Here is a 25,593-nt window from a genome sequence, read left to right on the forward strand (position 1 = left end):
CTTTGGAACAATTATAAGCAGTCAAACACACATACACATAGCACATTACAAGTTAGTACATTCTTTCACACTTGAGCAATACTAAAGATGATGCGAAAATAGTCAGAAATCATAAAAAGTACACAATTTAATATTTTTTAAAAAAAACATTTACATTAAAAAAGGATAAACAATATATCCTGATACAGTATATGCAGATAATGATCACACAGTGGGAAAAAAGACAACACAATGGTTAAAAGATAACACAGGGAAACTATAATGCAATTTCAGTAAATCATGTTCCAATTTTGTGATTATATCTATCCAATTGGAAAAGTTGTACAATCCAATGATTTAGTGTATCCTAGTACACAAGGGAATTGACGCGTTTCGGTTTTGGCAAATTAAATTTCCAAGCCAACACCTTCATCAGGATAAAATTTTACATTCCCACAATATAAGAAACATCTGCAAAGAATATAAAAATATAATATCAAAAACATTGGCGCTAATATATTATTGCTAACCAAATATAACATCATCATCATATAGTCGCTCAATAAGTGAAACATACTAATCTCTATAACACATACATAACTCATCCTTAAAAGCAGTTAAGCATGAGTCTTCAACATGAAGAATATATTTTAGGATTCTCGGATATATAGATTGAAATATAATATTTGTGACCATTCTCAATTCTAAATCAAAGATGGTAAACCGGGTTTTGACTATGGTCATACCACACACCAATTTGCAGTATAGAGGGTAAGGTAGGGTCGCCTTATACGTGTACTTTCTTATCACATTAAACCCTCACCCCTGGGTTGGTGGAAGTTTACCTCATAAATTTGGTAGCCAAAGGCCAGTTTTGGTCCTTCCAATATTTTATCACAAGGTAGGAAGTGATTAAATACACAACCCACTGCTGTCGCCTGTGAGATTTATACATAAGATGAATTAATCATCATAAGCGATTTCTTTTCCTTTATAAACACAGTTCATTTTTGTATAGATAACGCTCACCCGTGAGGACTTTGTTATATATTTCGTCTCTCAGCGCTTAGCTAGATGAGTTTGTTAAATTGAAGACAACTTGCAGTCTATCTGGAAATAAATTGCAAATTGCAAAAATAAAAATATCAAATTTGAACACATTGCCAAGTTAAGCAACATATACAAAAGTTATCATCCTAGTCGAGTGAATGTTGGTTCAATAAGAACTCCACAAAATGCATAGAGGTTTCACTAGCATGTTACGTGGAGTTTCAATGCAATGCTAATGTGCACGAATGACACATTTCCATAAGTTAAATGCAATCTATTTCGGGAAAATTTCCTAGCAAAGACAGTTACTCTAAAACGTTATTAAAGTAGAATACATACAGTGGATTTTCATAAGGTCAATAACGCTATACTTTAAACCCTCGCAATCCGGTAATTTTCACCTCAAAAACCCTTTAAATAATAAAGGACGGCTAAACGGCACATTACATGTCTCTCTAGAAAACGGGCATGCAGTAGACAGGAAGTATACCTTAAAATATTTGGCTCGGCGTTGAGTTGATAACAGCTCCTCTTTTTCGACGAAGCTTGAAACGCGAGACCGCCAGCAGTCTACAACATAAGTATGGCGATCAGTATATAGAACGCATATTTATGCAGTACGTTTTTTAATTAAATCAGGAGGCGCTTAAGCAACATACCTGCAATCGAGTGGTGTGCCTTCCTACTTGTGGGGTTCTGTTATTCAAAATCGGTATCATAAACTATCAGGTCATTTAAATACCTAGAGTTCGCGCGTACTTTTCTGACAAGCGCAACGATCCTCTTCCGGGTTGTATGTCAAGCAGAGAGATAGAACTGAAAAACGGACTCGCGAGATCAGTCCGTTTACCGAGGACAACTTATTTTCTATTTCTGTCCTATATTTCGTAAACACCCTATGATTATTAGAATTTATACAATTCTCCTGATGTAAGATTTATGCAAGTTAGATTTCAATTAAATACACCTATTGTGTTGTTGCTCCATATTAAGATCGTATTTCGAATTTGGTTTTTATAATTTGAATTTGGTTTTCGTAATTCGACTTTAAATTAAAGAATAACATACATAACAAGACCATAGGACCAACATGTAGCCCTATGTTATATCTTGCCAAGATATTTAGGTTTAAATCACCTACACGTTATGAGCTTTTGATTCCAACATGGCGCTCAATATTATGGTGGTGATTGTTGTTGTCTATCTACACCAGTATATTAGCCTCATAGTTTTAATGTCCCATAATTTAAGGATTGTTGTATTCAGCTTCTAAGGATTTTTAATATTAGCTGGACATACCTGTAAGTTGATTCATCTTCAGTACATATTTTAACTTCAGTGCATGTTTAACATCACAGGACTATGAAGTTTACAATTGGTTTATAAATCCAGACAATATGCATAGTATTTTTTTAAGCACTTGTTCCTATCATAGCATTATTACACAAGTACGGTTACATACGAGGTTAATATATCCATACACAATGTATTTCAACTATAGTACCAGTTCCAATGTACACTAGAATCTCAAAGAATATTTAGAATAGCATTGTTACAAAGCGATGTTATACAAACATGTGGAGTTACATATAAGGTAAATACATTTGTACAGTACAATGGGACTATAGAAGCTTGTTCTAATGATACATAGAATCTCTAGAGCTATTATACCTAAACAGTTTATATATATATAGGGAGATAATCATAGTTGCAATGCCCAACATCAGATATTATCATTGGGAAGTTCCTGATGTTTCACTTGGAACCATTGTAGATACACTCCTCACCTGTTGGTATGAAGTGCAATTGGAGCCTTCTATATATAGTGTATTCAATATCATAGAGACCTCAATCCTATATAGCAATTACAGAATAGGTATATTTTTTACGGTTTGATTAGACGTTCTCATTCCTCTTTTGAGTTTAATCCTGCTCTGACAGTATTCAGAAAGGAAATATACCATTGTTCCCGAGCTTTGCGCTTCAGCAGTATATTGCCACCTCGCTTACCTATTTTGATTTTCTCAATAATGAACCACTTGAAATCATTCTCACTGTGGCCCATATTGAGAAAATGTTCAACGAGGGGTGCAGTTAGCTTTTTCGTTTTAATGGCTGAACTGTGTTCTTGAAAGCGTGTCCTAGCTTCTCTGCCAGTTTCCCCAACATAACAGAGACCGCAAGGGCACTGTAAAAGATATACAATATTTTTACTTTTACAGTTGGTCAGACATTTACTTTTCAATGTTATACCGTTTGTTTTCATCTCATTCACCTGTAGGCATTGTGGACATATATTACAAGTTCCACAGCCAAAATTACCAACAACGACACTATTATCAATCGTTCGCTGAGTAATTTTGGGATCTTCGCGGTATGTATTAACTAATAGGTCTCTAAGATTCTTGTTCTTTTTAAAAGCGAATAATGGCTTTTCTACTTTAGTGAGTTCTTCATGATTAAGAATGTGCCAATTTTTATTGAACACATTTTTAATTTGATTACTAATTGTTGAAAACTGACTGACAAAAACAATCTTGGTCATTGGTTCTTTATTTTTTTCTGCTTTGTGGCCACAGCTTCACGGTCGTAGAATCTAGCTCTTTTCATCGAATGAGATAGTAGTTTCTTGGGATAACCCCTATCTTTGAATTTTTTTCGTTAAAACTTCTGAGTGTTTGTAGAAATCTTTTAAATCAGAGCAATTCCTACGCAGGCGGAGAAATTGACTGAACCGAATACTTTCCCTCTGAGTTTTTGGGTGGAAGCTTGAAAAGTGCAAAAGGGTATTTTTTGCAGTTGGCTTTGTAAAAAGCTCAACCTCAAGGGAACCATCAACGTTTTTAATAGTAATATCTAAGAAATCTACACTTGTAGTGCTATATGTAGAAGTAAACTTTAGATTGGGGTCACCTAAATTGAGCCAAACCAAAAACTCTTCCAAAATATTTTGTGGGCCATCCAAAATGAAAAAAATATCATCAATGTAGCGGTACCAGCCCGCTACATTTTCGAAAAAGGGTGCTAGCTCATTGTAAATATGTTTCTTCTCGAACTCACCTACATAAAGGCAAGCCAGACTGGGGGCACATGTGGCCCCCATACTGGTACCTTTCAGTTGTTTAAAGTATTCATCTTTAAATAGGAAAACATTGTTGAAGAGGATGAGTTCGATGCCTCTCACAATGAATTCCTTACTCGCTCCTGCTAGATCATAGGAGTCAAGGATACGATTAATAACCAGAACTGTGTCAATCTGGGGTATGTTAGTGTAGAAAGACTCAATGTCCAGAGTAACTAAACACTGAGTCTCTTCACAAAAACATTTCCCCTCAATTAATGATATCATATGAGCTGAATCTCTCACATATGACCTCAGTTGACAGACAATTTGTTTCAAAAAATGGTCTACATATTTACTGATAGGCTCAAGTAGTGATCCAATGCTGCTTACAATGGGACGCATGGGTGGGTTTTCCAGATTTTTATGGGTCTTGGGGAGACCATAGATCACGAAAGTTCTCAGTTCAGTATTGTTCAAATATTTAAACTCATCATCGCATATCCTATTGGATTCCTTAGCTATATTTAGCAGTTCAATACATTCTTTGGATATCTTCAATAAACTACTTGCTTTGGTGCGGGTGTAATGTTCACCTACCTCCAAAAGACTTAACATATGGTTTTCATAATCAGCGGTATCAAATACCACGATCCCACCACCCTTATCTGCGGGTTTTATGGTCAGAGAAACATCATCTTTTAGGGAATTGAGTGAAGCTCTTTCTTCTCTACTGATATTGTGGGTACTAGGTTTGTTGGTTCTACTTAAGACGTTGGATATGCCACTTTCTACAGCTTTTTCAAAAGCCTCTATGTTTTTCCCTACCATAGATAGAGTTGGAGTAAATGAAGACTTTGGTTTTAAGCCTGATATATTGCATCGTTCTCTATTCTCAAAGAATTTATTCAGTCTAATTTTTCTAAAAAAGGACCTCATGTCTTTTTCTAATTGAAACTGATCAACTTTAGTAGATGGGACAAAACTTAAACCCCTACTAAGGACTCTAATCTCTATGTCACTTAGGGGTCGACTGGAGAGATTTATGACTGGTATTCTGTCGGCCTCCAGTAGCGCTTGCTCCTTGTATTTATGTACTCCTGTTGTGGAGGGGCCCGGTTGAAATTGCCTCTTCCGGAGTTCCCATTGTAGCGCCGACCCCTCTTCGGTCGCTGTCCTAAAAAATTCCCCTGATCATTGGGGTAATTTCTACTTGTCTGTTCTTCTCTTTCTGGGCCTCCTACCTCACTACTAGACCCCGAAGATTCTGAGAAGGTGATATGTTTTTTTCCCCCTTTATTGAACATTTGTCTATGTTGTGGTCTGTCCCAATTACCGTAGTTTCATTTTTCTGTTGTTGATAATAATTCTCTTTTTGAAAAGGGTAGACTCTCTCATCTGAGAATGTTTCAATGTCTTTTTTAAGTTTATTGGTTTTCTTATTAGTCAGGTACTCACTATATCCATCAACATCCCTATTTATATCTTCTACTTTCTTTTTGGCTTGTTCCAAGGCTGGACAGTTTTTAAGTTCTAATTCTAACTTATCGATGGCTTCTTTTTCAATATTAATAAGTGACTGAGCTGTTTCGATTAGAAGTAGCATCCAATCACGGCTGCATCTGTTAGAAATCATAGTCCATGTTTCTAGGAATTTTCTATTGTCAACAAATAGCTCAGGTTCATTACGTACGTGTAGGCCAATGGGGATGGTTTCTGACTTTTACATATGCAACCAAAAAGTCTGCATGGGCTTCAGTCCGAACCAATTTCTTTTTTAAATTTAAAAGTTTACCCCAATATTCACCTTTCCCAGTTAAGACTGTGATTCTGTTACCATGTTTAGTATTTATGATCTTCTGTAGTTGTTCTTCGCTAAACCCAAAGGTTTTAAACTGATCCATTATGTTTGTAACCTGGAATAAATATTCCTAGTTATCTCTCCAGCCACAAGGGCCATGCACAGTATCTCTAATTAAAGAGAGGGACCCAAAATACCAAAGTGGTAGGGTTCCAAAAGACAATCTGTCACAGAATAAAGTCCCCTTTGGAACAATTATAAGCAGTCAAACACAAATACACATAGCACATTACTAGTTAGTACATTCTTTCAAACTTGAGCAATACTAAAGATGATACGAAAAGAGTCAGAAATCATAAAAAGTACACAATTTAATATTTAAAAAAAAAACATTTACATTAAAAAAGGATAAACAATATATCCTGATACAGTATATGCAGATAATGATCACACAGTGGGAAAAAAAGACAACACAATGGTTAAAAGATAACACAGGGATACTATAATGCAATTTCAGTAAATCATGTTCCAATTTTGTGATTATATCTATTCAATTGGAAAAGTTGTACAATCCAATGATTTAGTGTATCCCAGTACACAAGGGCATCGACGCGTTTCGGTTTTGGCAAATTAATTTTCCAAGCCAACACCTTCATCAGGATAAATTTTACGTTCCCACAATATAAGAAACATCTGCAAAGAATATAAAAATATAATATCAAAAACATTGGCACTAATATAATAATGCTAACCAAATATAGCATCATCATCATATAGTCGCTCAATAAGTGAAACATACTAATCTCTATAACACATACATACCACATCCTTAAAAGCAGTTAAGCATGAGTCTTCAACATGAAGAATATATTTTAGGATTCTCAGACATATAGATTGAAATATAATATTTGTGACCATTCTCAATTCTAAATCAAAGATGGTAAACCGGGTTTTGACTATGGTCATACCACTCACCAATTTGCAGTATAGAGGGTAAGGTAGGGTCGCCTCATAGGTGTACTTTCTTATCACATTAAACCCTCACCCCTGTGTTGGTGGAAGTTTACCTCATAAAGTTGGTAGCCACAGGCCAGTTTTGGTCCTTCCAATATTTTATCACAAGGTAGGAAGTGATTAAATACACAACCCACTGCTGTCGCCTGTGAGATTTATACATAAGATGAATTAATAATCATAAGCGATTTCTTTTCCTTTTATAAACACAGTTCATTTTTGTATAGATAACGCTCACCCGTGAGGACTTTGTTATATATTTCGGCTCTCAGCGCTTAGCTAGATGAGTTTGTTAAATTGAAGACAACTTGCTGTCTATCTGGAAATAAATTGCAAATTGCAAAAATAAAAATATCAAATTTGAACACATTGCCAAGCTAAGCAACATATACAAAAGTTATCATCCTAGTCGAGTGAATGTTGGTTCAACTAGAACTCCACAAAATGCATAGAGGTTTCACTAGCATGTTACGTGGAGTTTCAATGCAATGCTAATGTGCACGAATGACACATTTCCATAAGTTGGCATCAACATGTCACGTGACCTGCAAGGGCTACTGCTAACGGTCACGAGCTCGTGGTTGATGCCCTGCGCTCCAGTGAGCGGTAACAGACCTGAGATGATTTCGGCAACCTATCCAGCAAACCCCTAAAACTAGTCTGTAATCTCTACTGACGAAGGTTAATGAACCTGAAACACTGGTGTCTAGAGATCAGCACATTTGCGCCAACCTTGGCGAAACACTCGATAACACTACTACGAGGCAAACTACCAGAGGCAACTAGCAGAGCATGTCCTGACGTGGTCACATCAGCCTCTGGTACCCTGTCCGCCTTCATTACTGCCGTCTTTGGCGGTGCATCCAATCTGCACTGGGCATGGCAGGTGCTTAGTGCACTGCTCCATCTGGCACCAAGCGAACCCCGGGCACTGCAGTCTTTGGCACCCAGTCAGGTATGCATAGGCACTGCATCTCTGTCACGCAGCGTAATCCAAGGACGGCGGCCCCAGGGCAGCCTGCACTGGCATCAACATGTCACGTGACCTGCAAGGGCTACTGCTAACGGTCAAAATTGACTGTTCTGGTCACCCTCCCTGGCTAGGGCTTGGCCACTTCTGGCACTCAGCCTACTCAGCAAGATACAGCTAATACACGGCTGGAGCTGAGGATGGCAGCCTCTGGTACTTTCCCTGGTCAGGGCATGACAACATCTGGGGCACAGCCTGCTCAGGGGAGGGTACCTTTAACACCTAGCAAGCCTGACCTGAGCATGGCAGACTCTGGCATCTAGCAATACAAGGACGTGATACTTCTGATACCTCTGGCACATAGCCTGACCATTTGCCACAAAACATGCGCTCCATAGAAAGTCTGCCGGCGTTCCGGAAAGCAATTAATACGCACCTATTCCCTCTTCCCTAATTCCCTCCCATCTTATCCCGCTCAGGCCAGGGTCTGTGGTTTCTCTAGCGCCGGGACGCCTCATTGCTGGGGCAGCTGTTTTGCGCTCTACCAAAACAATAGAATAGAATAGAATAGCAGGACAGCCTCACGGGGATCATTGTCTAGAAAGCGCTCTCTTTGTTATGGATTCGGCCAAACGCGGAAGGTTGGACAAACAAAAGAAAGGACGTGCCCAGCCCACGCGAGGAAGATGGGTACAATGAAGAGTGAATGCTGCTTTTTGCCTTTCTTATCTTTAGGGGGGGGCATCTGTTTCTATATAGCATGGTCACGCTAAGGCCATGCTAACTAGAAGCTGATGGCTCCTCACTCCCCCTAAAGATAAGAAAGTGCTTTGCGACAGCCGCAAAGCAGACACCCCTGTCCGAATCGGCCGGACGAAAAGGTGAAAGGGCGGCAACAAAAAAAACTCTTTTCCAATGGCAGGCCACCGTTTAGCATAAACAGTGACGCCAGCCAATGAAAATAAGGGGCAGGGCTTCAAGTCCCTTTCTCAAATCTACTCTCTCACTATATGTTTCACCGAGCGTGTAGCGCATGTGCTGCAACGCTAGGTGAGACCTACAAAGGGAGATTATTTCCTTGTTGGAGGAATTGCAGATGTCCTTGGTGGTACATGGGGACTTGCCAAAACGGGGGTCCTTGATACTGGCGCTTGTGTAGCGTGCCCATGTTATGTTACTGGCGCTTGTGTAGTGCGCCCTTGTTATGTTATGTCGCTTGTGTAGTGTGCCCATCTTATGTTACTGGCGCTCGTGTAGCGTGCCCATCTTATGTTACTGGCGCTTGCATAGCGTGCAATCAAAAAATAGGGGGAGATAGAGGTTAAGGTTAGGTTCACCCTCATTACTGTACGTATTCAATATCAGGTGAACACACATTAGGTGTGCACCCCATTGTTTCCTATTCACAGGATTGTTTAGGAGTGGTATGCACGGGCTGGCCCTTGTGTGGTCCTGAAGAAAAACTTTAGGGGAAAGCTCGAAACATGTAAACCCAGTAATAGGGACACCATACTCATTACAAGGCTAGGGGTGTTTTTTTTAGTGAAGTCAGGAAGAATGGCGCTCAGACTAATGAGCGTGGTGTCTTCTATGGATCTGAGTAGGTACGGTGCTGCCAAGTCGGGGGATTTACCCTATAAACCCCGGAGTTGTGTGAGTCGAAAGATCCACACTGGAAAATAAGCACAGTCCTGGGCACACGTGGTGAGGATATCACAATGTTAGTGCAAGTTTTTATACGTATTGAAAATGCAGCAGTTGACACCAGTGTAAGTTTGAAAAGTTTTTTTATCACAAGCAACAACTTTATTGAACCAAACAACCTGCCGACACGTGTTTCATCACTAGGAGTGGTCCTGTGAGGGATTTAGGGGACACAGAAGGCAACATAGTTGTTGTCCTATACAGGGAACAGGGGGAAAAAAGGATCACCCTTAGTGCATCTGAGGAGAATTAAAACACAAAGCGCTTGGTGAAGCGTGACTATTGTGAGTCTGTCGCTCTCATGGGTTTTATGCTGAGTAATTCACATGTCGGTACTTGGGAGGGAAATGGCATTGGGAATGCTTGCATATAAGTAGGAGGTTTAATGAGGAAACTTGTAGCTTGTCAGGAGAACATTTGAGACTCCTGCACCACAGTGTTGTGACACCGAATAGAGCACACAATTATATTTTGTGCACCAAATCGCAGATTCAATGAAACATCTTTTTGAGGTTGAAGGGTGTGGCTGCGTTTGGTGACACAACTTGTTTTTGTAGCTGCTTCTGTCTTGTCCTGACTCCTTTGTTCAGGTCTTCATATGAGAAGTGGGGTTGAAAGTAAGGTTTTGTTGGTGGACTCCTTCCTATCTTGCTGCTTTGTTGACTTTTGTTGAAGAAACATTAAAGAATAGGTGCTTCAGGGATCTCGTCTGAGGAATGGTACTTTGACCCCCTAGAAGTTTAAGTTTTACATGGGAACTTCAGATGCATTGATTAAAACACAGTTAGCGGCTGATTACGATGATGGTGACCGCACTGCCGACAGCCATGATCTCCGTCTTCTATATAACAATGGCTTGCAGATGGTTGGCGGTTGGAAAGACAGACCACCACACATCTGACGGGCTCCTTGAGCATGCTGGTGTGGAGAAGGTGGTTTAAGTTTGAAGTTTGAAGTTTGAAGTTTATTGAAGTTTATTGGTTTGTATAGCGCTGAATCACCCATGAGGGTATCTCGGCGCTTAGGACGTTGAAGAATCATCATAGACCAGGGGAAGATTTAGAAGAGGTGGGCTTTTAGCATCTTTCTGAATTGGGAAAGATTGAGTCCGGAGCGTAGATGAGATGGTAAATTGTTCCAAAATAGAGGGGCGAGATAGGAGAATGCCTTGCCATGGCTACTTGCCTTTTTGACTCTGGGGATGATGAGCAGATGCTCAGTGCTGGACCTAAGAGTTCGTGAAGGGGTGTAGGAAGAGAGCTTGTTATTGAGATACGTAGGACCCTGACCATTGCAGGCTTTATAAATAGTATAGCCTATTTTGAATTTCACCCTTTTCCTTATAGGGAGCCAGTGGAGATGGTTCAGGAGGGGTGCCGAGGGTGTTCTCGCTGGGGCGTTGCCAGTGAGTCGGGCAGCAGTATTCTGTACCACCTGAAGTTTATTAATGGCTGGCTGAGAATAGGAGGGCATTACAGTAGTCGAGTCTACTGAGTACCAAGGCCTGCATCAGCGTTTTCTTAGTGGAAGAGGGTAAAAGGGGAAAGAACCTTCGCAGGAGACCATTAATGTAGAAGCAAGAGCCTGCCGTGGCGTTGGCGTGTGTGTGTGATGAGTGAGTTTGTGATCAATCCTGACACCTAAGTTCTTGACCACTTTTGTAGGAGTAGGGGCAGTACCCAGCTCTTCCAGCCACCAGGTAGGTGACCAATAAGTGGCAGCTCCTCCGAACAGCATGATTTCGGATTTGCCCGCATTAAGTTGTAGATATTTGTTACGCATCCAAGCAGCGATGGATTTCATGCCTTCAGAGAACCTAAGTTCGATGTCAGGTGTATTTTGATCAAATGTAAGTAGGAGCAGAGTATCGTCGGTGTATGAAATGGGGTTAAATCCCAAGGATCTCATGAGTCTGGCCAGAGGGGTGACATAAATGTTAAAAAGGGTTGGGCTCAGGCAGGAGCCCTGCGGGACCCCCTTGCTAACCTTGGTAGTAGTGGATTTAAAAGAGCCCATGGTGACAGTCTGAGTTCTATCTGTTAAAAAGTCGGTGAGCCACTTCAGAGCCAACCCCGAATACCTATGTCATAGAATCTGTCCAGAAGAATGTGATGGGAGACAGTGTCAAACGCTGCTGACAGGTCAAGCAGCACCAATAGAGCTACCTGACCATTGTCAGCAGCCATGCGAATGTTGTCAGTGACCTCAATGAGAGCGGATTTGGTGCTATGTTTAGCCCGAAACCCAGATTGAGAGACATCCAGAAGTTGGTAGGTATCCAGATAATCTGACAGGTGTCTATTAATGTGTTTCTCAATAAGCTTGGATTGTAGGGGTAGAAGGGATATGGGTCGGTAATTGCTGAATTCAGTGGTGGGGATCTTGGGGTCCTTGCGTATAGGTTTGATTTGGGCATCTTTCCAAGCGGGGGCAGTTTATCCTAGCTAAGGGAGCAGTTAAGGATTGAGCAAATGGGGGGCTAGCTGTTCGGCAAATTTGGCAGCAATCCTAGCGGGAATGATATCCATAGGTGAGCCCGATTTCATGGTTGTATTCACGAAAATGGTTGCAGTGCCTGCCAGGCACAACCTCAGGGATTACAGTGTCCCTTTGCGCCCGCCTTTTCATGGCAGTTATCCCGCCATGAAAAGGGAGACCGAAAGGGACATCCGGGACCGTAGCGGGTCCCCCTCCTCCCTCCTGGCCCTCAGCTGTGGGTTTTGGGGACACAACATATCTCTGCACCATGTGGTGCCTGCCATGAAGGGCAGGGAATTGTTAAGTGTTCCCTTTTTGCACTGCGGAGTGTGCTGCAGCCAGCTGCACCCACCGCAATACCCAGAGATCAGAGGCTCTGAGCAGATCTACACAAGGAACAGGAGGTTTACAACCATAATAAACACAAATTGGCAAAGTCAAGAAGTCTCAACGTTTAGATGTATAAGCTTTTCCAATGCTGCACAACATCAAGAAAAAAACAAGTATTTGCAAATCAATAGGTCTCGCATTTGTTAGAGTTAGGACTAGTGGCATTGTAAATTTACATATTTTTTACTTATGTGTTTAGTAGTAGATGGATGTGAAATAGCTACGGCCATATACGTAGCCTGAGGAAGATCTTTAAATGGATCCCACTCTCAGCACGCATGCCCCTAGTCCAAGGACTGGTTATAAACAGGATGGACTACGGGAACGCCCTGTTTTCAGCCATCAACCAGTCACTACTAAACCGACTTCAGGTTCTTCAAAATACCGCTGCGAGGCTAGTATTAGATCTACCCCCTCGCACCCCGTCAGCAGCATGTCTCAGAACATTGCACTGGCTCCCCGTTAAAAAACGTCTAAAGTTCAAACTCTGCTGCCTGGTTCATAAGGCAGTAAATGGACATGGACCGGCTTACCTGGAAAGGAAACTTAAAGCCCATATCCCAATTAGGACTCTACGCTCCTCCAGTAAAGCCTTTCTCTCCATTCCCAGAGTCCGAACGGTCAGAAACGGGGATAGAGCTTTCAGTAAAACCGCCCCAGAAGCATGGAATTCCCTCCCCACATCTCTGAGAGAAGAGCCAGATCACGCCAGATTCCGGAAACTGCTCAAAACCTGTCTCTTTAATCCCTAGTATTCCGAACCCTTAAACCCCTTGAATCTGCTGAAATCCAAGGATCTTGTCTGCTCCCAGCGCTCTGAGACCTTCGGGTGAATTATGCGCTTTACAAGTGAAATAAATGTAAATGTAATGTAAATGATGGCAATTGTACATTTTACCATTAATCTTAAAGATAGCGTATCCATTGTGTTTCTGGTGTATGGGGCTTACAGGGATACAGTTTAAAGCAATCCTGGATTTCTTTTAGCAAATAAATACTATGCATTTAGTAAGGACACAACGAGAATGCTTTATTACATCAAGGGAAATGCCTTGTATGGACATATTGAATCCAAGAGAACAGGAGTTCCCTGATTATTTTATTTGTGGGTATTTAATAATGTTAAGCAGTATGATGGAGCTAATTTTACTTGGTTTTTAACACCCCGTTGGGTGATGCGATTATCCCTAGGGGCCCACAACAAGCAAAATAAAGAGAAAATTCTAAGTTGTAACTAGTGGGTTTGTGCACAGACTAATGAAACATAGTCGGAGGTTGTAATGATAGGATGAGCATGGAGACAGACTGGGGAAGCACTGGATGCATAGGCATGGGGAGCAAAGACACGATGAGCAGAGACACGATGAGCAGGGGCACGATGAGCAGGGGCACGATGAGCAGGGACACGATGAGCAGGGGCACGATGAGCAGGGGCACGATGAGCAGGGACACGATGAGCAGGGACACGATGAGCAGAGACACGACGAACCGAGACACGACGAGCAGAGACACGACGAGCAGAGACACGACGAGCAGAGACACGACAAGCAGAGACACGACGAGCAGAGACACGACGAGCAGAGACACGACGAGCAGGGACACGACGAGCAGGGACACGACGAGCAGGGACACGACGAGCAGAGACACGACGAGCAGGGACACGACGAGCAGGGACACGACGAGCAGGGACACGACGAGCAGGGACACGACGAGCAGGGACACGACGAGCAGAGACACGACGAGCAGAGACACGACGAGCAGGGACAAGACGAGCAGAGACAAGACGAGCAGGGACACGACGAGCAGGGACACGACGAGCAGGGACACGACGAGCAGGGACACGACGAGCAGGGACACGACGAGCAGAGACAAGACGAGCAGGGACAAGACGAGCAGGGACAAGACGAGCAGGGACACGACGAGCAGGGACACGACGAGCAGGGACACGACGAGCAGGGACACGACGAGCAGGGACACGACGAGCAGGGACACGACGAGCAGGGACACGACGAGCAGGGACACGACGAGCAGAGACAAGATGAGCAGGGACACGACGAGCAGAGACACGACGAGCTGGGACACGACGAGCAGAGACAAGACGAGCGGGGACATGACGAGCTGGGACACGATGAGCAGAGACACGATGAGCAGAGTCACAATGAGCAGAGTCACAATGAGCAGAGTCACAATGAGCAGAGTCACAATGAGCAGAGACACGACGAGCAGGGACACGACGAGCAGAGACAAGATGAGCAGAGACACGATGAGCAGAGACAAGATGAGCAGAGTCACAATGAGCAGAGACACGACGAGCTGGGACACGACGAGCAGAGACACGACGAGCAGAGACACGACGAGCAGAGACACGACGAGCAGAGACACGGCGAGCAGAGACACGACGAGCAGAGACACGACGAGCAGAGACACGACGAGCAGAGACACGACGAGCAGAGACACGACGAGCAGAGACACGACAAGCAGGGACACGACGAGCAGGGACACGACGAGCAGGGACTCGACGAGCAGGGACACGACGAGCAGGGACACGACGAGCAGGGCATTCTCATTGACATGGAGCCATCATGTAAACCTACCTGGTCAGTAAAGACAGGGTGGAGCCATGTTAGGTTTTCACAACATCCACCTGAATCTTATTTACATGTTGTTAATGAAAATGGGAACCAGAATGGGTGTGTAGTCTGGCCCTCGTCAACCTGCGTTGGATGACCCTAATTTATAAACAATGTGAAAGAATTATCACTATGCCTCCACAAGAAGAACAGGCATCTTTTTGATGCTAATAATCATATCCAAAATTAAACTCACTTTTATAAAATAATAATGCTCTAGCTAGGAAGGCATGTGTTATTGATATGTATCGAATGACTAGATTGTCCTATTAAAAACACAAGCAATTTGAGAAGATAAGCTGCATGCCAAAAGTGCTGGTTATTCCTTCCTCCTCAAGTGTCATGATTGAAAAGTACCCGACTCCTGGAACTGGGAGGGATTTAAAGTATGACAACTCTACAGAGGGTTCTATTCACAAAGGTGAGTTTTTAACAAACCAGTGAGGTTCAGAGAACGGAGCATACTGCAGAGGTCAAAAGATTTGAACACCAGTGGGGCTGAATAAGACCCTTGTTTCAAAGGCCGTGCACATTTTGTTGGGATACTACTGCATTATAAATAATGTGAAACTGCAGGGTGCAGTATTTATTGGATGTAATATTACCACACTAGAGGTATATTTGGATGTAGGAAGTGGATAACTTATAAATAGCACACCTTTACCACTATTTCGAATTCCTCAGTCTCGGAGCGCTGGCAACGTGTCAATTCAAAGTCTAAAATAGGAATTCAACTGTTTGAGAATAACACTTATTTTATAAAAGATAATTACATTCTATGCACATTATACTATACAGATATGTGAGTAAAATCAGCATCTGTTTTCTTTTAGCTAACCATAGTTCACATTAGCCAAATCCACAGAAGTCCGTGCCGTAAAGTAAGGATTTCATGAGAATCTTTATGCATGTGGGATATATTATATTTTAATCCTTAGCACCAAAACAACAAGACTTCTTGGAAAGCACTTGGGATAGTTAAATTGAATACAATTATTAAAAGGAGTATGAAAGCCCCACAATATACTAAGTTAAAGGGTGTGGGATGGAGGCAAATAGTTTGGACTGGCGGTTTAAAGGGGGAGTTTAGGTATTTGTTGAAGAGAAGCAGTTTCAGTTTCTTCTTCAAGTGAGGGAATGACTGATTGTCCCGTAAATCTTGAGGTTGTGAGTTCCAAATTCTCGGGGGTATTTCCGGAGAAACAACATGTGCAAGATTTTGCTCTCTTAAATTTTGGTGGAATCAAGAGTAGACTGTTAGAGCTTCGGAGGGGTCTCTTATGGACAGCTTTTGTTAATTTATCTGTGAGGTAAATTGGGTTTTCAGTGTCTAATGCATTGTGGGTTATGCGCACAGTTTTGAATGTAGCTCTTGCTTCTGTTGGTCGCCAGTTATAATTCTTGAGAGCAGGAGTGATGTGGTTGAAGCGAATCTCCCCGGACAGAAGTCTGGCCGCTGCATGGAGTGTGTCATTCAGGGGTCCAAGGTCTGTTTTTGGGGTGCCCATGATCATTGCTGTAGTCTAACTTTGGGAGGACTAAAGTTTGCTCCAAAGTCTTTAGAGTTTAAGAAGGGATGAAGGGTTTGACTTTTTATGGGTATCTTAACATCCAAGACACACTTTTTGGCCGAGGTGTTTATATGCTCTGTCTTCCTCTGATTTTATTGTATTGTAATTGCATTTATATAGCGCTTACTTCTCCCGACAAGGTGTTGCCGCGCTTTTCGGTGAGTATTGCGCTACTCCGAAACCCAAAAAGGACTAGTGGTAGATTAGTAAAGTGAAATTTGAGTTCATTTGACTGGTAGACATGTGACTGTTGGATTGAAAGGGATAATGGGGGATAGAAGGGGAAAGAGACTAGAACATTTATTGGTAGACCATAACAGTAAGAGAAGCTTTGCGATGAGTATAAGTGAGCTAAAGAATGATGATGAATTCAGCCCAGATCTGTGACTGGGGTGAGTATTTGAAAAGTTTCAGCACTCCGTCCATCATCTCCTTGTGTTTGCTTTGTTTGCCCTAAGTTGGCAGGGTATACCCAGACTTGGGTCCCTTGCTCACTTTGCCAATGGATTCCAGCTAGCCTGGCTGATGAAGGGTATTACCCAGAAACCGGTCCCAGGATGCTTATTTCCGGTCCAGGAAAGACCTGGCTTGGCAGTTTGGTCTGGACTGCTCCCTTGAGGCACAGGGTCAAGACCTACTAGCATATAGCTGGGTCTGAACTGAGGTGGCAAAGTGAGCTAAGTAATCATGATGGATTCAACTGAGATCTGTGACTGGGTGGCAAGTGTTTGAAAAGTTTCACCGCTCTCTCCATCATCTACTTGTGTTTGAGGTCATTAGTTTGGCAACAGTGGTAGTGTTCAACAGGGGTAGTGTTCAACAGTGGTAGTGGTATGGGCTCGCTCTATAGCAATTACAAACATTTTAAAAACAATTGCAGCAACCCCCCTCCAAAAAAACTAAACAAAATAGATTACCTTCTTTATAAAATCTATGTATCCATTAAGAATTGAACGTTTGGGGAGTATTTTTCAGATGTAAATCAGTTCCTCGTGCATTATAATGCAAAACTTCAGAGGAAACCAAGGAATATTCCTGGGTGAAGCCAAAATGCTTTAAACATTTAAAGAAGCATCAACTGTCATACAAACAGCTGCCTTGTTTCACGCTCAATGCCTTGTTCAAACTAAGGGGCTGATTAGGATGCCAGTCCGACTTTCATCCGACCGCCACCCTTTGGTAAATGGGACCGCCCAACAGGGTGTCGGTGGTCCCGTCAGAGGCATTAGGATGTGGCCGCCATGTGGCATATGTGGAAGATGCTCAGATTACCTGTCCAGGTCCTATCCCAGGCTCCCTGATAGTATAAAGTACTCCCTTGCGGCAGTTGCTTATGTTTCCCGCTGTTATTGTGATGCTCTGTGTTGCGTGGTCCATTCACTGGAAAAGGCTCTGTTAGGTCTTTCCCCAACTTTTTACCTGCCTCCCTCCATTTTCTGTGCTCATTGTTGCTGGCTTTAGGACTCTGCATACGTAACCACTGCTAATCAGTGCTAAAGTGTTTGTGCTGTGTCCCCTACACATGATAACATGGGCTCGTACTCACTTGGCATATTTAATTTGCTTATAAGTCCCTAGTAAAGTGCACTACATGTGCCCAGGGTCTGATAATTATTTGCTACTAGTGGTCAGCAGCACTGATTGTGCTACCCACATATGCAGCCTGAAACCATGTTTCAGTCCTGCTACTGTAGTGCCTGTGTGTGTGCAGTTTACTGCCACATCAACTTTATATTTAATACTACTTGCCGAGCCTTCAAATCTCCTTTCTTTACATATAAACTGCCCCTAAAGATGGCCCTTGGTAAACCAAAGGGAGAGTGCTATGTAAGTAAAAGTTGGAACATATACTCTATGTTTTACATGTCCTGGTAGTGACAAAGAGCTAAATTCATTTTTCACTGTTGTCAGGCCGACTTTTATTGGCTAGAACTGTTTCATGTTTCATATTTAATATCTTTGGACTAGTAATGATAAATCCTATTTACGGGTAAAGTCTGATTTAACATTCCTATTTTAAAAATGCTGCTGTTAGAAAGTGGACTTTTATATGCTTGTACTGCTCTTTGTGCCTTTTACCCTGTCTCTAATACACGTCTGGGCTAGGTGACCGACCCCTTTGTCCATTCCGTCTAGACAGCCACAGGCAGTGCAGAGGTTGGGTGTGATTTAGCACCCATCTGCACCCATCTGTATTCTGATGGGTTTTCCTGGGCAGATGGGAGGAAGGGGCCCACCCTTACACATCACAGGGTAGTGGACTGACCCATACAAATTACTGATAACTCCCTTTGGTAGTCTGGAGTGAGTGCTGGGATTGAAAGAGATACTGGTGCACTTCAAAACCATTCTTTGGAGTTTCCCTCATATCAAGGGCATATTTGGAAGTAAGTGCTAAGTCTTTGGCCCCGTCAAATCTGACAGATCTGGATCTACACAGAACCGCTGTCAGAAGAACTGTGGTGCTGCAGAAAAGACTCAAGTGGATTGTTTTTGTGGAAGAACTGCTTTTCTGTGTTTCCCTGTGGAGTGCAGCTCTATGACTGCTGGAAGGATAGCTAGACTCTGCCTTCACTCCAAAGTGTTCTCCAAGGGCTTGTTAGCTTGCCTCCTGTTTCTGAAGTGTCAGAGACACAAACGACTTCCTGCAGTTCTGCTAATGCTGCTGGACTCTCCCTTCTGTAAGTCCTACCCTTGTTTGAGGTGCCCGCTCCAAATTTGGAACTCAGAAGTGGTTTCTGCAGCTGAGTCTCTGCCAAATCTGATGTGACGCAGTGCGAAGCCCAGCAAAGTCTCTTCCGCTAGATGGCACGTGGCCTCCCCGCGCACACTGCACCCCAAGCTCCAAGGTACTGTATTCAGTGTGCCCAAATGGGTCCCTGTAGTCTTTCTGCGCTACATTGTAGTCAGCCTGCACTTTCAATTTGTACCGGTCCCTCTTGATCAACCTGAAGTATCCTTTTTTAGTGTTAACTGCTTTTAATCATTTTATTAGCTTTTATTTCTTCAAAATTCAATATCTTAGCTTCTACTTGATTGATTTTGATGATCGTTTTGGACTTGTTCTACTCAGATAAATGTTCTCTACATTTCTAAACTGAGTCTTTTTGTGATGTATTCACTGTGTTGTTGCATGAGTTATTGCACAAACCCTTTAAACATTGCCTTTTCAGCATGCCTGCTCTGTGCCCAGCTACCAGGGGGTGAGCACAGAATAATTTGGAATTGTGTTGTGACTTACCCTGACCAGGATTGCTGGCCCTACTTGGACATGGTGCATACCTCTGCCAACTAGAGGCCTGGATTCTAACAGGTTTAATCTTGCATTATTTGTTAGGCCTTGTGATAATAGGAACCGTTTCTTGGATAAGAAGGGAGGCATCTAGTTGCTATGAATTAAACATTGTCGTGGGAGAAGATCTCACTCACTGAACACTGAACAATCAACAGCCTCTGGTCTCTTGGTTACTCCTTGAGTCCACACTCCTCAATAGAAGGAGATCACAGAAAGATCGTATGCCCTTACTCTGCCTATTGCATCTTTACATTGAAAGTGTAATCTAGAATTTCTTCAGCACACTTGTCTATATGGACACTTGAATGTATCATTAAATGCCAATAGGTTTTTCTGATGGGCTTTGCATTTAAGCTTACTCATTGTTTCTTTTTCTTAATCTAACAGGTGAAATAAATGCAGTAATGAATGACAAAAGTAAAGCTATTAAACATCACTGGTGTGGGGAGTGATGTAAAAACAGTATGCCTCAAAAACTCTTCCCTTGAAGGCTAATGCCTCGCCGAAGTCTTTTTCTACAGCAGAAAACCCAAACTGCCCAATGAGGTCTGTACTTGGCTCTTAGATATCAGCTGATAGACATTGGAGACACAACACACTGGCATACTGAAGCAAGTCTAAGGTGCTCATTACGAATGAAGAGATAACCTGGTATCAGAAAGAACACAAAGGAGAAAAACCATATGAATTTCTAGAATGTGACAAAACATTTATTAGGCAAAAAAAGAGCAAGTGTAACATTAGAAAATTCATACTGGAGAAAAACCAGATCGATGGACTGACTGTGGAAACATGTTCTTTGCAATGAAAGACCTAATGCAGCATCATAGTGTCCACGTCGAGAAGAAACCATATAAATGTACAGAATGTAATAAATTGTTCAGATGGAAGGAGAGTCTAAAGCGGCATCGAATGATCCACACTGGGGAGAAACCGTATGAATGTACAGAATGTGACAAAGCATTTATAACAAATGAAAAGCTAACACAACATCAGAAAATCCACACTGGGGAGAAACCGTACCAATGTACAGAATGTGACGTGGCATTCATTAGAAAGTCACATCTAATGAAACATCATAAAACCCACACTGGGGAGAAACCATATCAATGTACAGAATGTGACAAAGCATTTATAACAAATGGACAGTTAACACAACATGAGAAAACCCACACTGGGGAGAAACTGTATGCATGTACAGAATGTGACAAAGCATTTATAACAAATGGACAGTTAACACAACATCAGAAAACCCACACTGGGGAGAAACTGTATGCATGTACAGAATGTGACAAGGCATTTATAACAAATGGAGAGCTAAAACGACATCAGAAAATCCACACTGGGGAGAAACCATATAAATGCACAGAATGTGACATGGCATTTATTTTCAGTGGAGACCTAAAAAACCATCAGAAAATCCACACTGGAGAGAGATCATATCAATGTACAGAATGTGACAAAACATTTATAAGAAATGGAGAGCTGAAGCGACATCAGAAAATCCACACTGGAGAGAAACCATATAAATGTACAGAATGTGACAAAGCATTCATTAGAAAGTCACAACTAATGGAACATCAGAAAGTCCACACTGGGGAGAAAGCATATCGATGTACAGAATGTGAAAAAGCATTTAGAACAATTGTACAGCTAAAGCGACATCATAAAATCCACACTGGAGAGAGATCATATCAATGTACAGAATGTGACAAATCATTTATAAGAAATAGAGAGTTAAAGCAACATCAGAAAATCCACACTGGGGAGAAACCGTACCAATGTTCAGAATGTGACATGGCATATATTAGAAAGTCACATCTAATGAAACATCAGAAAGTCCACACTGGGGAGAAACCATATCAATGTACAGAGTGTGACAAAGCATTTATAACAAATGGTGAGCTAACACATCATCAGAAAATCCACACTGGGGAGAAACTGTATGCATGTACAGAATGTGACAAGGCATTTATCAGAAATAGTAGGCTAAAGCAACATCAGAAAATCCACACTGGGGAGAAACCATACCAATGTACAGAATGTGACATGGCATTCATTAGAAAGTCAAAACTAATGGAACATCAGAGAGTCCACACTGGGGAGAAATCACATCAATGTACAGAATGTGACAAAAAATTCAGAACATATGTACAGCTGAAGCAACATCAAAAAGTCCACACTGGAGAGAGACCATATCAATGTACAGAATGTGACAAAGCTTTTATAACAAATGGATAGCTGAAGCGACATCAAAATATCCACACTGGGGAGAAACCGTATGAACGTACAGAATGTGGCAAGGCATTTATAAAATATAGACAGCTAAAGCAACATCAAAAGGTCCCCACTGGCGGGGAATCCGTATGAATGCACTGACTGTGACAAAGCATTTATAACAAATGGAGACCTGAAGTGACATTAGAAAATCCACATTGGGGAGAAACCATTCAACTGCACTGAATGTGAGAAGGTGGTTATTATAATGTCATGTTTTATGCATCACCAGATAGTGCACACAAGGGAGAAACCCTATGAATGTACATAATAGTGCATCCGGAATTCCACACTGATTAGAAACGATAATGCTGTACTGAACGCGACTTAGTAGTTTACAGAATGTGACAAGGCATTCATCAGAAAGCAAAATTTAATACAAAATCAGAAAGTTCACACAGGAGAGAAGATGTATGTATTGAATACCTCAAAGCATTCATAATAAATGGACAACTGAAGCGATGTCTGAAAATTTACATGTCAAAAAATCCTATGTATTTACAGAGTGTAATAAACTCTTCCAAGGAAGAATAAGCTAATGCAGCATCAACAAATCCATACTAGGGAGAAACCCTATTAATAAATAGAATGTGGCAAGAGATCGATTACAAAACAAAATGTAATATATCAGAATGTTCACACAGGAGAGACACTTTATAAATGTATTGAATGTGACCATTAATTCATAAATGGAAAGCTAACACAGCAATAAAAAGTCCACCCTGAAGACTGCACTGTTGTAGCAAGGCATTTGTTAGCAAGGGAGAGTTAAACAACATCCAAGTCCCCACTGGGAAAAATCTATATGAATGTACGGACTCGAATCAATCAATGGGTATTTATTAAGCGCAGCAAATCATCCGTGAGATTCTCAAGCCGCTGGGGGAGGAGTTGCTGTCTGGAGGGGCTCATCAGTTGAACAGCCAGATCTTGAGTTCTTTCCAGATTCACTGATGAGTCAGATCTCCGGTGCAGGGGAAGTTCATTCCAGGTCTTAACAGCCAGGTGGGAAAAAGAGCAGCCTCCGTGCCTGGTTTGACACTGGGAGTGTGAGCGAGCAAGAGGGAGGCGGAATGCAGGTGTCTGGCGGGCTGGTTAAAGAATAAACTTTGGCTGATGTAGGACGATCCTTCGTTGTGGAGTGCCTTATAAGCATGGGTCGGTATCTTGCCTCTTTTCTGGACTGGGAGCCAGTAGAGTTTACTGAGGTGGGGAGGGATGTGGGTCTGCTTCACAAGGTTGAGGATTAGCATTGCTGCTGAGTTCTGTATTGTCTGCAGTTGTCTCTGGTGGTTAGTGTTGATTCCTACATACAGAGTTTAGGTAGCCAAGCCAGTTGGTCATCAGGGCTTGGGTGATCATTTGTCTGGTGCTGATGGAGAGCTGCAAGATCTAAAGATCTTACAGTGCATGTGCATTGTGAGTCATGGGCATTGTCTGTGAGGGAGGGGAAGAAACCAGGTTCTGCTGACCACCATGCTTCGCTCCAAGGAGATGCATGGTTACTGAAGATGAGGACTTCCGTCTTGTCTGTGTTCAGTTTTAGGCAGTTGTGCTTCATCCAGTCGGTGATGTTGGCCGGGCACCTATGTAAGTTCTCTCTGGAGTTGGTGAGGTGGGTGTAGAAGATGAGTTTCAGCCTGTGCGAAGTAATAATGTTGGCTAAGGGTATCATGTAAGTGTAGAAGAAGGTGGGGATGACGGAGGATCCTTGTGGGGCACCACAGATGATGTCCTTGGGCTCATTAGTAGAGTTTTTCTGGTGAGGTAGGAGGTGATCCATTTGAGGGCATTTCCTTGGATTCCGATGTGGTGGAGCATGTTGATCAGGATCTGGTGAGAGATCATGTCGAAGGCAGCCAAGAGGTCAAGGAGGATGGGGGCTGTATTCTGACTGAGGTCCAGGAGGGCTCTGATATCATCTGTGGCTGCTATCAGGGCAGTCTCTGTGCTTTGATTGGCATGGAAGCCTGACTGGGAGGAGTCCAGGAGGTTGTTGTGTTCCAGGTGTCTGTTGAGCTTGCTGTTGATTGTCCTCTCGAAGACTATGTCCAGGAACGAGAGCATGGGTATCAGTCGGGAGTTCTTCAGCTGCTCTAGGTCTGCTGAATGTTTTTTTCAGAGGGGTTTCACTTCTACATGTTACCACTCTTCTGCGAAGGAGGCCAAGGTGATCGATCTGTTATGTGGGTTTGTGAGCTCTAAGCTGATCACCTTGCTCCTGAGGTTAAAGATATGGTGGGGGCATGGATCAGTGGGGACCCCAAACTACATGGAGTTCATTATAGAGGTGGTGTCTTGTGCAATGAGGATATCCCAGGAAGCGGGCCGGAGGTCAGAGTTAGTGTCAGGGGGTGTGAGGAGGTCGAGGCTGTCACTGGAAGAGAGATTAGGTTCAAAGTCCCTGTAGATGATAGCGATCTTCTAATGGAAGTAGTCAGCAAGCGTGTATCACAGATTCTAGGAGGGAGTTATGATATTCTCGGTGGCTGCTGGGTTGCTGAATTCAATAATGATGGTGAAAAGCTCATTGCTGTGGTGTGATCTGATCTTTATCCAGCATGTGAGGGCTCTCTTCTTTAAGGAGGAGGTGGTAGTGGTTGATCAAAGTCCTGAAGGTGGTGCAGTGCACTGGGTCCTTATTGGTACACCATCTTCTTTCTAGCCAACAACAGTTTCATTTAGAGGTCTGAAGTTCTGGGGTTAAGAAGTTGACACTCTTTGCCGATCCTCTGATCTTGGTCTGCTCCGTGGGGGTGACATAGTCGGTGATCAAGTCTGTGAAGTTCCTGTTTAAGGTCTGGAGCTGTGTCCAATCAGTTGGCATGGAGAGTGTTTCAGTTCTCGTCTGAGACAGTTTTCCAGTTGTGCTGGGTTGTTTGGCTTTGTTTTCCGTAGTATTGTGCCCTGTGATGGTGAAGTGGACAATGGAGTTGTCGGTCTAGGTAAGTTCTGTGAGATGGTGGTACTTGATTGTTTCTCTGGAGATGAGGATGGAGTCAAGCGTGTGCCCAACGATGTGTGTTGGGTCGATGACGAGTTAGATGAGGCCAATGTTGTTCATGCTTTCTATTAGGTTGGCAGTGCTGACGTCGCTAAGGTCTTCCATGTGGAATCTGAGATCTGCTATCAATATGTAGTGTTCGGAGGCAATGGCGAGTTAGGTGATGAAGTAAGGGCTGGCTTTGCAGAACTCTGGGTGAGTTCCTGGAGAATGTTACAAAGTGTTCTTAGTGAAGTAACCGTATGAATCTACAGAAAGTGACAAGGCATTTATTAGAAGGGCACCGCACAGCCAATGTACCATAGGAAGGTATGCAACGTGTAGTAGTGTGGCTCACTGGTTAGAGGCGGCAGACCCGAGAGCAGAGGA

The 25,593-nt window shown here is 42.6% G+C and overlaps 1 protein-coding gene across 1 annotated transcript in view; it reads left to right on the forward strand.

The window, feature by feature from the left end:
* Positions 1–24,458, forward strand: part of LOC147709871 (uncharacterized) — a 45,888-nt gene extending 21,430 nt beyond the window's left edge. The window contains exon 2 of the mRNA XM_086928321.1: positions 20,331–24,458. Within this exon, the coding sequence (XP_086784447.1) occupies positions 20,736–22,184 (1,449 nt within the window). The 5' untranslated portion in view covers positions 20,331–20,735 and the 3' untranslated portion in view covers positions 22,185–24,458. The remainder of the gene's footprint in view (positions 1–20,330) is intronic.
* Positions 24,459–25,593: the final 1,135 nt, after the last annotated feature.

Source organism: Lissotriton vulgaris, chromosome 6 (assembly GCF_964263255.1).
Source record: "Lissotriton vulgaris chromosome 6, aLisVul1.2, whole genome shotgun sequence".
Classification (NCBI taxonomy): domain Eukaryota; kingdom Metazoa; phylum Chordata; class Amphibia; order Caudata; family Salamandridae; genus Lissotriton; species Lissotriton vulgaris.